The sequence below is a fragment of the Acanthaster planci genome, linkage group LG15, assembly GCF_054643075.1.
Source record: "Acanthaster planci isolate LZ-2023a linkage group LG15, COTS_SCS, whole genome shotgun sequence".
Taxonomy (NCBI): domain Eukaryota; kingdom Metazoa; phylum Echinodermata; class Asteroidea; order Valvatida; family Acanthasteridae; genus Acanthaster; species Acanthaster planci.
The window spans coordinates 3,466,706-3,481,740 of record NC_141791.1 but is presented as its reverse complement, the minus strand read 5'-3'; the positions used below and the strand labels follow the sequence as shown (position 1 = coordinate 3,481,740).

At 46.1% G+C, this 15,035-nt stretch overlaps 1 protein-coding gene across 2 annotated transcripts in view; it reads right to left on the bottom strand.

Moving 5' to 3' along the window:
• The window catches only part of LOC110989137 (uncharacterized), a 56,190-nt gene that overhangs the window by 20,517 nt on the left and 20,638 nt on the right, over window positions 1-15,035 (bottom strand). For both annotated transcript variants that reach the window (XM_022253283.2, XM_022253284.2), the window contains exons 31-47: window positions 14,733-14,938; window positions 13,919-14,026; window positions 12,346-12,504; window positions 11,553-11,715; window positions 10,518-10,688; window positions 9,439-9,635; window positions 8,401-8,605; window positions 7,935-7,967; window positions 6,436-6,462; window positions 5,600-5,784; window positions 4,747-4,890; window positions 3,897-4,032; window positions 3,054-3,527; window positions 2,027-2,053; window positions 1,694-1,878; window positions 1,209-1,430; window positions 529-670 (exon numbers count right to left, since the gene is read on the bottom strand). In XM_022253283.2, the coding sequence (XP_022108975.2) occupies window positions 529-670; window positions 1,209-1,430; window positions 1,694-1,878; window positions 2,027-2,053; window positions 3,054-3,527; window positions 3,897-4,032; window positions 4,747-4,890; window positions 5,600-5,784; window positions 6,436-6,462; window positions 7,935-7,967; window positions 8,401-8,605; window positions 9,439-9,635; window positions 10,518-10,688; window positions 11,553-11,715; window positions 12,346-12,504; window positions 13,919-14,026; window positions 14,733-14,938 (2,784 nt within the window). The remainder of the gene's footprint in view (window positions 1-528; window positions 671-1,208; window positions 1,431-1,693; window positions 1,879-2,026; window positions 2,054-3,053; window positions 3,528-3,896; window positions 4,033-4,746; window positions 4,891-5,599; window positions 5,785-6,435; window positions 6,463-7,934; window positions 7,968-8,400; window positions 8,606-9,438; window positions 9,636-10,517; window positions 10,689-11,552; window positions 11,716-12,345; window positions 12,505-13,918; window positions 14,027-14,732; window positions 14,939-15,035) is intronic.

Genomic DNA, 15,035 nt, shown 5'->3' with positions numbered 1-15,035 from the left:
TGGGATAGTACTCTACGGAACGAGCTTTCCAACTCATCCAACCCTACAACTTAAGAACAAGCAACAGCATAGATTAACATCAGCATGTCACACTTATGAATGTGCAACTAAGAGCCATATTCATCGACTTAACAATGTTGCGTTTGACACCCCGTCAGACAGGCACAATACCACCACAGGACCGAAATAGGACATCCAGCCTGAATTCCAGCCACAAGCTACTTCAAAAATACTTGAACAGCAACAAAAGCATTCCTTTGTCATTATCCACCCTGCAACCATAGTTACTTGTGACTGGTTTCGGGAATGGCCTTGCGAGGGTCTTCACTACGACACCCCAACTTAAGAACTCTACAACCCAGAAAAATCTGACCAAAACGTACGGGTGGGAACTATGGATAAAAATATGCCAACAGTTCGTTCCTCTGACCTTTTGAGATTGTATTCTCTACGATTAAAATAAAAATACAAGGATATTTATTTACTTGGATGAAACTGGGACGACCAATTTCAACCAGAGGAACTCACTTGAGCAGCCGAGGAGCTCCAGCCTCAGCCCGATCTTCAAGCCCCGCTGCCTCTTGGGTTGGATGCGGATGCACCTCGCCGTCACCGGCCGATCCAGGTAGTTGGTCCTCGGGGTGCTGGGGTTCACGTTGCCCTCAAACAGCTGTTGGCGAGAGAAAAAAACATAGACGGTTGGAAACTGCGAGTCATCTATGTAGCAGACTCAAGTCCGACCAAACGAGCATTCCTCGTGATATGCCTACAATTTTTCTACAAGCTGCTCTTTCGCTATCATCCAAAGCCGTTCATTAGGTGTCTTCCAGAATCTCTGCATTTATAATCCAGATTTTGGGTTGGAGGTTAATTGAACAGCTCTTTTCTTTCATGAATGAAATAGAAGGAAACCAACGTACTACTCTCTACCCAATACACTGCTCTTCAACTCCTGTTAACTCAGTGTTGACCTACGGTTTGTGAAGAAAATTCACAAATTCACTTGGGTGGGCCTCAAACCAATGTCCTCCTGCTTTGTACTGATGTAACCTTCTTACTAATCGACTACCAAGCTTACCGAGGGGAGCTCATCTAGCTAAAACCAGCCAGCCAGGGCAAAATAAATTTCCCCTCCCCCAACTTAAAAAAAAGATGGTGATGACCTGACATACTAACTGTCTTCCAAGACAGCATTCCAAAATGATTACCTGACGTTGCCCGTTGGGCATCCTCACAAAGTCCCAGTGCTCACAGTCCAAGCTGTGCTTGACGAAATAGGCGATGAGCCAAGCTTGCCTTCGGAAGGGTCGTCTCCTGCGCCGGCCCCACTTCTGTCCCAAGTACTGCTGCACCACGCTCCTCCAGTCATGCTTCGAGTGCCTGCCCTGAGTGATGATCCCGGACAGGTGCCGCTGCTCCCCAAGATCAATCTTACAAAATGATGGGAAGGAAGAGGCACGGTGGATACGTCCACTTCAAATGAAGCCCAATCTAGCACCTCTTATTCTCTTGGGTGTGTGTGTGAAAACTGGCATTGAATTGGAATTCGGAACTCCTCTGAACTGCTCTCCAATACAGGTCAAGTTTGAGTGAGAGTTACCCGTGGATGGTTTAGACCATCTAGCCGACCATCTGGAACCGGGCCCCTGAGGCAATGTCATATATAACGCCAACGGGCAAATTTCACACCCACCTGCAGGTATGGTCTCCTGTCCCTCCGTCGTGGAGTCCAGCCGCTCCGCATGCCCGTCTGGCTGTACAGCGTATTCAGGCGACCCCGGGCCGGGGTGTGGCCCTTCACATGACTGCTTGCCGAGAACGCCTCATCAGGAATTGACATCTTGTCCATACTGAGTCCCATTTCACCCATGCATTGGGCTGAAATGCGAAATTCAACATGAAAAAGATCTGGCTAACAAGTTACGTCAACGTTTGAATTAAGATATTCCTACTGCAATGCATTAAGTGATAAAATAGTTGAACGGAAGCTAAATTTCTCGATTCAGTCAATGACAAAAAGACACACCTGGCGGTACAGGAACTCCATTGGAAGCTGTGATATAAAACAGAGATAAGGGAAATCATGAATGTCAACGCATAGCTAAATAGCAAACCTACGTAAACCAAACTGGAACTGTAAAGGGCTCAGCCGTTCTCACCCTACCTCGTACATATTCATGACTGAGAGCCCACCTCCGGAGGATCCGCGCACAAGTCAAACAGGGCCATCACACAGTTCAGTGAAACCATGACCCAGGTGAGGCAGGCACCCCTGACCATTCGCCCTAGCCATGCTGCATGCTCACAGAACATGAACAGACGGTGGCACACCTACGTGCCCTTGCTCCTGAAATTTTAATGGCACCTGAACACGATTTCTTTTGGCTGGCAAGGTAACTACATGTAGTTTGTCAACTCCCAATATCTCAAGGAGCTTAAAGCGACTACCCACGCTCAAACCATGATATTTTTGGATGTGTCACCATCTTCATCGGGTCGCTATTTCATTTCAAACACCGTCTCCCTCATAAGTTCAAGACAATTCAATGTTGCCTTTTTTGGTGGAAAAGGTTAATTGAAACATGACAGGTGCTAGGGTGTCTTTGCAAAGGAATTACTTTGTAACCTTGGAAGCTGGACTCAAATTTGGACTCTGCAGAACTAGTCACACGATCTTTAGTTCAACCTGCAGGATGAATTGTTTTATGAAAATAAAAAAACAGCTTCAGGTAGTGAGACGAGAGATGATAGAATACCAAACATCTACGAATGAAATCCAGATGCCGGAAGAAGTCTGTCAGAAATGGAACAACATGGACGTCTGGTGGCTCCAAGTCCTTGGCCTCAAACTCCTCTTTAATATTTCAAGCTCTACGATCAGTTTCAAGCATTTGTTGCTGGAAACCAGTGAAAAATATACTTAAATTTAGCCTCGTATAAACAGTAAGCAATAAGCTTGTGGCCGTGAACTTGAAGGACTCACTTCGTGACACGGAAGTCAGATGCAGGAAAGATAGACAAGACTTTGGATGACCCCAAGAGTGATCACTTACACTGCAGAACTGCGACAGCGGAGAAGGCCCGTTTGCCCTGCCCGCCGTTGAAGCGCAGCGACAACCCCGGCTTCATGGTCTCATAGTTGGAGATGTCGCGGATGTGCAGCCACTCGTAGTCCGTCGTCTCTTCCCCGTCCTCGCTGGAGTAGAGCGGGTTGCGCTCGTACAGGAAACCGATCACGTCGCCGGTGTGCACTGGTATCCGCTGCTGGTCGTTCAGCTCGTACTCCATCTCTTTGTCGACGGGGCCAGCCGGGATGTGGGTGCTCCCGATGAGCGTGTAACCATTCGGCTCCGACTTCAGGGGTCGCAGGACCCATGCCTCCAGCGGTTCCTCACGGGCGTGGATGACTTTCCAGGCCACGACGTGGCCCATGCAGTTGATGGGGTCGCCGGCGTTGACGACAAACCAGTTGTCCGATGTAACGTGGCGCTTGACCGGGAAAGAACCGATCTCTGCATCACATAGCTCTGAGCAGACGAAACAAAATCAAACCACTGAAAATCAAACGAACATGCTCACATCACAGAACAAACGGGCAATTTTGACAAAAAAATCCCATTTTTCTGTTTAACTAGGACGAGTAGGAGTGGTTAAGATATGGTAAAGCAGTATTTAACAATGACATGGCTGAATCTACTCGATCCAAGCCAGAGCCGGGCCAAGTTGAAAAAGCCTGGAGGCCATGCCGAGTCATGACTCAAAGAAATGGGACCGAGTCTGGACTCAAGTCATCCTACATTGGTACTCAAGCATAGTAACATAGTTTAATTTCTGATAACACTCGTCAACAGAAGTTCCACATATTTTCACTATCCTACTACCAATATTGCACTTACGTTTGCAGCCTTTCACCTCCAGGCGCATGGTGATTTCGCCGTAAAACGAGATGGGCTTGATGCGTACGTAACGCGCCCGCATGGGCTCGGCAAACATGTTTGTCACCGGGGTGTTCGTGTCCCTATTTCCGTAAAACTGCAACACAAAGGATCGCAGATTCGGTTGACTGCTTCCCCGTAAGCGTCAAATAGATGTGCCATTAAGCATAACATTGAAAACGGTTTGCTTGTATTCTTTATCTGAACTCAAGCGGCCGAATTTACACAAAGATAAAACCTAAGTGTACCATACTGAGTATTTGTGTTTAAAAGCCCCTTATTTCACATCAAATGATTTCTATTCCCATTGGTGGAACTGTTTGGTCTCAACGGAAAAACTTTTGACAGCCCAATGAAATGCTCCATTACAGAGTGATGTTGAAACAAAATTACGCTGGTCAAGATTACTTCCAACTGTTTAGATTTTACTTCAAGATCAAAACAAGTAATCTAAGTCAAGCACTAATGCAACGTCACACATACGTGTTGAAGTAAAGCGTCCGTGACCATTTAGTCGCTAGGTCCGTCCTTCTCGCCGTTTATTGTGTCAACAAACAAGACTTTGCAACAGAAGATGAAATTATGGACCTGGTGACTATAGACTGACAAACGTTAGATGTTTTGGGGATCAAACTCACGATGGGGGCAACTTTTTATCCCCGCAAATCTGTCTTGACTTTCCAGACGAAAGTCTCCAGAGTGGGGAGAAGGCCCACCCACTAGCACGAACTCACTTCGCTAGTCTGTCTTCTTCGTGCACGTCTTGCAACCGACGACTTGGACGCCCTTAAAATAGAGTTTGGCTGCCTACCTGCTCACTGCCTTTTGTATCGCGCATTGCCGTCCAGGGATCCATGCTGTCCAGTCTGACGTCCACTCCGTAAGCGCTCACCCATGCTTGCTTGTACCTGCCGTGGACCTTCTGACGACTGCCCAGCGTCGTCACGCCAGTTATCTTGGAAAAGGTAAAATTAAAAAAACAATGTTTCCCGTGGATGAAGACTTCATTCCAACGGTAAACACAGAGCGAGGTTGTCATGCGTGCTGTTGAAACTGAGACTCTTAAAGGAGCATCTAAGAAGTCAGAATGCTAGAGAGTGTACCAATGAGAATAGAGCTTGTCCTAATTGAGAACTCTCGCAGTTGGAAGAGTGTACCCAAACGGGAACAGTGGTCTAGGTATGTGCATGTTTAACTCAGGAATGACAAGTTCCGAGTGGGAAAATCACAAATTTTCATCGGAAACTTGCAGCGTTCCAAACAAGAAGCATTCCAGTGGGGCCAGGAATGTTCCAAGTTTTGAGACACTTGCCAAAATCAGGGTATAACAGATCGGCTAGACCACTGGACCAAATCAAGCAATGAAAGCACTTTTGTTGTACTTTGTACATCAAAATTATGCAAGTGATTTTGTCGTAACCAATCGTCATTAAGTTTCAATCCAGGGGCACATTTTGTCACTGAGCCCCAACCCGCTACGGTGTGTAACAATCATACCAAATTTGGGAATCTTCAGGTCTGTCAAGGTTAACCATCAAGGATCACTAAGCCCTAACTAATGACACAGAGGCTTGGCTTTACCTTCCTCAACCCTACAAAATCCTAAAAGAATTCCTGGTTGATTTTGAAGGATCCGAGAAGGGTAAAAGGCAGACCGAGCTCACCTCGGTGGGTACCGCAACGTCCACCATCAGCCACTGGTCAGTGTCGCTGCGCTGCGCCGTCCAGCCGCCCAGCGTGGGTCTGGCGTGCTTGGCCAGACTGGACGCGTCCTTGCTGGAGGAGGAGGAGATCTGGTTGTCGGCGATGCGTCCGGAGGCCATGCCCAGATCCACGTTGCATTCATCCACTGTGAGAGAGTCAGAGCACAAGAGATTAGCGACAGATCGAAACAAAGAACAGTAAGCAGGGTACAATCTCACAGAGCCGCTGAGTGCAAAATCTTGCTTAGCAAAGTTACAAGCTGAGCAAAAATAGCAAGTTGCTAGTCACCAACAATATACATATTATGACCTTTTGGCTGGTAACCTGTTTTGGCTCAGCTTAGCATATTTGTTCACTCAGCAGCTTTATGACATTTGGCCCCAGTTGATCATCGACATATCACTGTCTAACGGCATTATACAATCATACAGTAATGACAGTTTCTCATGTTTTTCTACACCTAGCTTGATACTGCTCTCAAATTTTTTAAACAGTGCATAAATTCGTCTAACAGAGCAGGTAATGCCCGCCTCGAGCAACTTCACAACCTCACAGCACTGAAGTTGGCCAACAATAACATGAGCGCTTTCTCTTCATAAACATCATGCTCATCAGGATGACAAGCATGCATACCACTAGCTGAGTCTGGCTCATGGACCAAAAGGGAAGGCTTGATTCTGGCTCTACCAAATCTGTGGATCATTGATGAGACAGACCATGACTTAAAGCCCTTTAAATGTGAAAGTCGGCCATCTTAGCGAGAATTGTTATGCAAGAATGCCACGATTTTACTTACAACTGACGTCCCTTCGGCGACGACGGCCTGCAATACAAAAAGGGTTGGAAGGTTTTTATCGCCAGCTGGAAACCCCCCATTCAACCAAACTGCAGGATTTTGTTAAACGGAAGTGTAGCTGCAATGAATTTTTCTTCGACACAATTTTTCTGCTTCTTTATACTTTTCTTCAATGTATGAAAACTCTGCCACACTCCTATTTGGTTAAATGCATTGAAAAGTGCACACTATTAAACAAACAAAATTATCCATGCTTTCCTGGACAACTGAGGGCGCTGTTGCTATGAAGTCATCTAGGGAAGACAGCGCATGGCTATTTCTGTTCAATTTGTGAGCCCAGATTTATTAACTGATAACGTTTCTGAGAGAGGGATTGACGGTTTCTTATTGCTATGCACATAAACAACGATGGATCAGCAAAGAAGAGAAAAACTTAGTCCAGAAAAGTCTAAAAAACACAGAACTTTCTGTGTGCAAACTAAAGCAACATTGAGGCTTCTTCCTGAGATGACATCACAGTTTTGCTCATGACTATGGAAATACTCATTAGCATAAAAACCAACCAGGCATTAAAATACCCTTTGAAATAGTGTAACCAAAGTTGAAAATAAGGTTTGCTGAGGCACAAAGGTGCATTTTAAAGGTTTGAAATCAAAACCATTGATTGCAGCTAGCCTTTAAACAGGTTCTGTCTTCAGGAGAGGGATTGTAAGGACTGAGAAAGAGCCCGCGTGTGTTGGGTGAGGCCTTCGCCCCCATTGTCAGGCATCCTCACTAAACTGTTAAAGCACACAGCCCACAAGGATGGACAAATGAGTGTACCTTTGCTCTTTGCAAGTTGCTGCCATAGGCATGCCGAGCCTCGGACTGACAGCTTGTACAGTCGCGTCAGAATCGCGTCAACGCAGCTCTTTGAAATATTGTCCAATCGCGTGGTATAAGAAGTAACGCAGCATGCGCAAAATTACTACGCCACAGATACATGGGAATCACTGAACCGGCTATGTTTCATTGTGCAGAGCTGCCAGATCGAGGCTCTGCATGCTTATGGCGGCAGCGTGCAAAGAGCCAATGTACATTATTTACTTGGCAAAAGGGTCATTCCATGAGGTTGGGGCACAATTTGGGACAGTGTCAATTGTTACATGGGTTACGTAAAAATGAACAGCTATTTCCCTGCCTGTGGATTCCAAATCGACATTGTTATACATCTTGCAAGGCTGAATACAGAGGGGTGTGTTATGTTTACAGAGTAAATGACCTACTCTACAGGTCGTGACAGGGGGTAAAAGTTACCCATGTAACAAGGACACTGTCACAAATTGTGCCCCAACCTCATGGAATGACCCAAATATCTTGGTGACTGTACAAGCAGCAGTGGACACAATGTCATTTACTTGCTGCTGAGAACCTTGGCTCTGAAATCCCACAAATTATCAAGAGAGTAAACTGAGGGGAGTGTATTAAAGTTAACACAGAAAGAGAGGGGCTTTATTTACCTGGGGGGCGAACTATAACGTCCATGGGCATCGCTGCGTGAAACAGAAAGGAGTAAATATTGATTTGTTTCATCAGTGAAATGAAGCGAGGTTCTGCTGCTTCGGAAAAAGGTGTCACAGGGTCCTCTGTAGATTATAGTATTTACAAAATCATGTGTAGTATTTACAAAATCATGTGTGTTGGTGATGTGTCAAGACTGCAGGTGTACAAAAGCAAACCGAGTGTACATTTGTTACTGGAAGTGTCAATTCCATGCTATAAAATGAGTGACCCCATGGATGAAAACGACAAGTAGAGGCCGGTTGTGCACATCGGTACATGTGAAGTACACGGGCACACCATAGGGCAAATCATCGGTGAGATAAATCTATGTGCACAATTCAAGGGACGTCATGGCAAAGACCACAGACGACAGGGGGCCACTGTTTCCACTGCCAAAGTCCGGGCGGGGCCGTCTAACGTTACCTTGACACGCCGTTCCATCTGCATTTGGCGCATAGCCTGAGATGCACGTGCATTCGTAGACGCCGTCGTGGAGCGTGCAGGTGGTGAGAAACTCCGTCTGGTACACGGGACAGAGTCTGTTGGACGGTGGGCCGCACTGGACCACGTTCCCTCCCTGGCAGGTACACTCTTCAGTGCAGGTAATGTCCATGAAAGTTGACCCCAGCTGAAAAGTTTGGGAGAGAAACTTACAGATTTCAACAACCACTTGTCGAGTACAATGCTAGCACTGAACTCATGTAACCGTTTTCCGTCTCGTCAAAAACAAATTTCAAAGGAAATTCTGGCACAAGACCAGTCCCAGGGCCAGACACAAGACCAGACACAAGACAAGCCATAAGGCAAGTCACAAGACCAATCACGAGTAAAAGCAGGCATCGTACCTGACCCGGAGGGAAAAATAGGCAAAAGTTCCCTGCAGACCCCCAAAACTATGACGACTACAGTGCCGAATGTTGAAAATGGAAGAAAGAAAAAAGTCATGAAAAGTGAGAAAAAAATCAGAATCCTATTGATACAAGAAAAAGATCATGCCAGTAAAAGGGTGCAAAAAGACAAAGGAGTGTGCAGCTCATTGGAATAGTTTGTGACTTGATGTTAGACTGGGGCGGGTCATGTGTTGGTCTTGTAGAGTCTTGTGGTGGTTTTATAACCCCTTAAACGCCGGTAGACGTCGACAGCTGCGGCTTTGTGCGAGGATTAGTGCATACCACACATACAGTCTATTCACCATGCAGCTGCTGGTTCAATGGGGCCTGCTGCTGGACAGAGCTTTGCATACCGGGCATACCGCAGCCCAGAAGTCACGGTCAAAAGAATCCCGGCGTTAAGGGGTTTTGGGGTCTTGATCACAACGCTGGCATAGATGCAGGCAGACCGAGAAACAGAAATCCCTCTTTGAACTTGTCAGGCATCTGAGACAAACGTTTCTATGGTCTTCCTTTCCACTGGACGTCCAAAGTCGGACGTCCGCCGGAGTTGAACCTGAAATGCTCTCACCTTGTAGTACCTCCCTTCGTGCTCACAGCCGCAGTTGTCCTCATCCACGCACGAGTCGCCGTCGTCCAACTTCCCGTCCGGGCAGGTGCAGCCGGCCGCACAGGCTCCCTGGCAGCTCCCCGGCGAGAGGCGCAGCGAGGAGCACGTGCTGCATGGCATGACGCACTGTGTGTGATTCAGGTGGCTTGCGCACTCAGCTGGGGGGGGGAACATATCAAAGTCAGCATTCTGGGTTTACTGAAAACTTGATGATCGAACGTCTGCCTCCAATCCACTTATGTAAAATGTTTGCTTTCTGTTTCTCTCATGTTGGGCCCGCAATTTTTTTTTTTTTTTTATTTATTGGATTACGAACATAGCAGGAAATTTTGCAGGGTCAGAGGAGGGACGAAAATTGCAAAGAATCTAACTCTATCGGTCCATTTCTTCTCTTCCAATTAGCTTATCTAAGGGTCAAAGGTGAAGAAGAAAACGGACGTTAATCCCTTTTTTTTTTCAAAACACTAAAAAACTCTGTCAACTGTGAGGCAGCCCACTTCAATGATTTAATGACCACCTCAAGTTTTTCTGATAAATTTTACCACCTGACACTTAAAATAGGCAGGAATGGAAAAACCAAAGCAAAATAACTTTAATCCTTTGAATAAGATCAGTTTCAAATCGTTCAGAATGGTAAAGAGGGACACAGGATGCAAGATCAATTTCTTTTAGAGAGGAAATTGAGGGTAAATGTACTATTCAACTATACAGAACTTTTCGGCCATTTTGAAAACACTCGCTGTTGTTTTAGGCACTAGAATTTTGGCAAACTATGACCACTTGACACATATCAGCACCCCAGGGGAAACCCTGTCATCGGGCAGGCAACTTGGAGGTCAGCCAACAGGAAATTCAAATCTGTGTTGGACTTTGTCCAGCACTTAAGAATTATTGATGGAAAATAAGAGAATAAATACAAGACATCAGGCGATTTCAGGATTACTTGCGTGTCTGCGGAATTTGACACTTGGATAAAATGGGTGAAACATTTTGAGCACGGCTCGGTTAATATCCATGGCAGAACACAACACAGGACTCACTGCTACACTGAGTGTTAGTACTCTCGGAAACCGTTCCGCCTTCTCCTGTGCACTCGTCTCGGAAGTCGTTGATGATGCTGCAGGCCTTGTCCCGCAGACCGCTGCCGTGGTCAAGCTCACAGGACTGCCTCCTGAAGTCGGCAGTGGCTGCCGTGATTGGGCACCCAGAAACTAAGCGAGGAAGAGAAAAAAAAAAAAATTTCAAGCTACCTTTACCGAGCTGGGGACCAGCCAAAGGATGAGACGCTTGCCAAGGAAGCTGCGAGAAATGTCATTTAGAGAAGTCCAAATGGAACTAGGGCAAGCTGAGCAGGAGTTCCAGATGGTGTCTGTCTTCGCATCAGAATTTGAATAACCTGGATTCGCGTCGCCAGGGGTGATTGTGAATGGCCAATGTCATAGGTACTAATGAAATGAAAAAAATGGTTAAGTTTAAAGCTAAGCGAAAATGGTCCAAAATTCGAGTGATGTGGTAACAGACCACACCTATAATAATTCACTTAAAAAAAAAATCATTTAAATCAGTGATGGAACCATTATTTGCTGAACAGTGTGATCACTTTTCGTGGCAATTTTGCAGGATTTCTGTAGGTCTACCAGGTATCAAGCCTCTAACTCTGAACATTTCCGACTGGTATTAAGATTGGCTTACGCATAATTGTGTATTGCCTAAAACCATTCTCATATGGACTTTTATTTGTATTGGTGGCCAACATGGGTAGGAAGTTTAACCTTAGTTCTAACTCGCCTTAAAAGACACTCACGTCTCAAAAGTTTTACAGAGGGATGAATTTTCATCAGGAATTTCTCAGCATTCGCTCTTTGATGTCTTGATGCTAGTGCGATTTTTTAAAAAACTGAATTATTCTTTCAATTTTGTACCAAAGGCCTACCATAGCTGGTCAATTACTGGTAGGTAAAAATGTCAAGTGTGCCAAGAGAAAGGCGCATTTCACTTTGAAGCTTCTGTCGGTCGACGGAAAAACAAAATTCATTCACACAGCAAAAGAAATCAACAAAAGAGGCAGGGCCCACCCAAAGCTTGCGAGATGAACTTGCAGAATCGTTGGGCGATTATCAGCTGGCTGCTGCTGAGGGTGTGGCCGAGCTGGGCCCAGTTGTTGGGGTGCGTGTTGGCCTCGCACGTGCCCACGTCCACTTGCCAGCTGTTGCCGAAAACGACCGGGTCCTGGACAACCTGTGCAAAATGTGACAGGGAGAGGCAGTGGGACTGCGGCTTGTGGCCAACTTGCGGGCACCTCTGAACACGGTGCACTGCGTAAGCGACCCGCGTTCGCGTCACGTGCCTGCAGTGACGACATTCTGTGATTTTTCCTTGGTTTCACCTGACTTTGAAAACTCAAAGCAAATACCGATTTTTCTAAAAACTGGGAACGCTGCTTTAATTGCAATATGTCGATGGCTTCCTGACCAGTTTCTCTTTCTTCTGCAACAGATAAATTTCCTAAGTAACCTCTAAACTGCCTCTCAATAATGCTGTTTCCAAGAAGGACCCTTGTGTGGAGTTAGCTTAGTCATAGCACACAGAGAAACTAGCGCCAACTTCAGCCTTGGCAACCAAACTGGCTGTTCATTATGTGTGCAGCACAGCCTACAGCTATCATCTACGTGCACTGACGAATAAACCATCCTTTTAGTTTTGACACTTCAGACACTCCTGACGTAAATCTCTCTATGAACAGCTGTGGTCCAGACAGAGCACATCACACGAAATTGGCCAGGTGCCAAATAGCACGTACAGCCTACGGTTTTTGGTCAACTTAGTACCCACTGGAAAAAGAAAACGAACAACAAGAACAACCCGTACCGTTCCTGACTTCATCTGGTAGCTACCCATGGGTTGAAACACGCGGGTGTTTCCGCACAGTCCGCACACGTCTCCGCCGCTGTTCCTAGGTAGTCTCACGTCGACGATGTCCTTGTGGTTCCAGATGACTGTCAGGCTGTATTTTGGTACATGCACCACCTGAATATTCAACAACCATGGCAGAAAAATCAGGAACTGGACTGACTAAATAACCAGAAATAAAAACAAACGGGGTGTTTGAGACCTGTTAAACATGCAGGCATGATGCAATAGACAGGTAGATAGGTACACACTTTATTATCCCAACTGGGGAATTTTTTTTTAACCACTTCCTGCCGGGGACTCCGGGATCGGAGACGTATGGTTTATATGCGTGGCCGGGGTCTCCGAACTCGGACAAAGGAAACAAGGCCCTGTAACAAAAGACCGTACTCCGAACAAAAGACCAGGCTGCTGGGCATTACCGGCATTTTTCACTCTCAAAAGTGGTGATAATCCAGCCTTGTTTTGAAACTGTATACCAGGGTTTGGGGCATTGAGAGCGAGCGGATTACCACCGGGGACAAAAGCGCTCCACCACCGCAGCGATGAGCCACACAGCACCGCTGCACGCTAATCTGGCCCCTATTGAAAAGAGGTCAGCAGTGCACTGAGCCAGGTTCGTGAACAAAAGACAGTTATATAACACCGCACAATCTGGGCTCTGTTTACAAGGCTGCAGGCCTGGCTGAAATACTCGGGCGTCAATGAAGATCACCTATCAACTTAGAATAGTGCCTGAAGATTACTTCGTGCGGCTATAAATGAACGTTAAATGAAATAATGAATTTTTGAAGCATTTTGAAAACGGAAAAAATGATAGTCATGCCGGCCCAGCATCATCAACATTGGAAAATGCCCCGGCATGAAGTGGTTAACGCAGTGGGAGTTATCAAATTTATTTATTTATTTATGCTGACACTTAGGATTCTATACAACCCATATACCGCTTATAATATTTACATACAAAAATACAAACAACAGTTTCTTAAAAGAAATAATTAACATTAAAACCTTAAAACCATTCAGTACCCATTTAAGAATAGACCGAAAAAACACATCTCCAACAAAATTAAACCAAACCCAGATAAAAAGTTAGACCCGTAAAAAAGCTGAAAAAGAGTAGTTGTTAAAAACAGCTGGCAATAAAGTCAACAAACTATCTCAGATTATACAGACAGACTGCACTGGGAACAAAGGAATTGCTCTAATTGTGTTCCCGCTGTAGAAGACCGTACTCCCTTTGACTCAATAAAAACTGAGAATGCAGGGGATTAGACGGATTTGGATAGAATGAGGTCCACTTTGGTACACATTTGTGCATTATAAAGTGCATCCGGATTTTGTAACTAGGAACCTGTTCATCTTCTTGCTTGCTTGACCACCTCAAAGAAAGCATATCTGTCTCTAGACCTCATACTTCCAAACATCAGGGGGAACGGTAAGACACTTTGCGCTCGGCGCCAGGGCAGCAGTGGCCTTTTGTCAAATGCATTTGTCGGATAGTTTGCCGTTTCAGCTAATGTCAGCTTACCACTTTCAAGCCTTGCTCAGTCAGGGTGAAGTCTTCCTCCAGTCTCTCAAGAGAGTCTTGCCTCTCTCCGTCGATGAGGACCTCCCTGGCTTGCTTCAGGAGGATCGTCTTCCGGCACGGAAGCGAAAAGACGAAAAATAATCGGATTCAAATTTGGAGGACGTCTCAAATGGCAACGTGGACCAGGGCAAGCGTGCAGCGAAGAACAAGCTCAGAAATGCCCACTCCAAGAAAACGGGAGTGGCGCGCATGGCGAGGTATGCGCCTTTTCTGGGGAGCACAACTAACTCCCCTTAATCCTGCAAGGCAAGGACTTGTACCTCTTGGAGGTGAGGTGCAATACCGCACAATGCCTTGGCAACAAAACGGCGACCGAAGATGATTCAACTTCTTAGAAATGCTCACAGGAAAAATGGAAAGTGCTGAAAGCAGATCTGACTCCTTGCCAGAAGTCACTGGTTCAGCGCCACTGGCATTGTGCACCGATGTTTGGGTACGCTCCTCCCTGCCAACTCAATGCCTGGTTTGTGCTTATTCAAATGAAAATTGGTCATGCGCACTTTGTGCCATAGGTGCGCACCAAATGATGCCCGCGAGCGCCGAGACTGGGGCCCCATTTCAGCCGAAATGACTGCTTAGCTATATTGGTGGGATAAGCATATTAAACCCAGCAGGGAACCAGTCAAGAAGCAAAACCCACTACGTTAATTTTTAGGCTGGTAACCTGTAAATCTGCTAAGCATGATGTTTTTGTGCTAAGCAGATGTCTATTCTTTTTGCATGGAGTCCGCAGCACTTTTCTCATTCAACTCACCCGTCCATCAAATACCAGAATGACCTCCACTGTGCTGGACACCGCCATGTTGAACAGCGGCGACTGGTTCACCACGTGCACCTCAAAATCGGGGTCCTCCTTGCAGTCACGGGCAAAGACATAGGTGCAGTTGCCCTGGAAGTCAAACGTGTGGCCGGCAAAGTTCCTGTAGTGGGGGTCACCCAGCCCTCTGCAGAGGACCATTTCTGGAGGAACAAACAGCATTCCGTAAGATCAGGAAACAAATTTCAGAGAGTGGTGATCTGAACACATTGCTGGGAGCCATCTACAAGCCGAGTACTT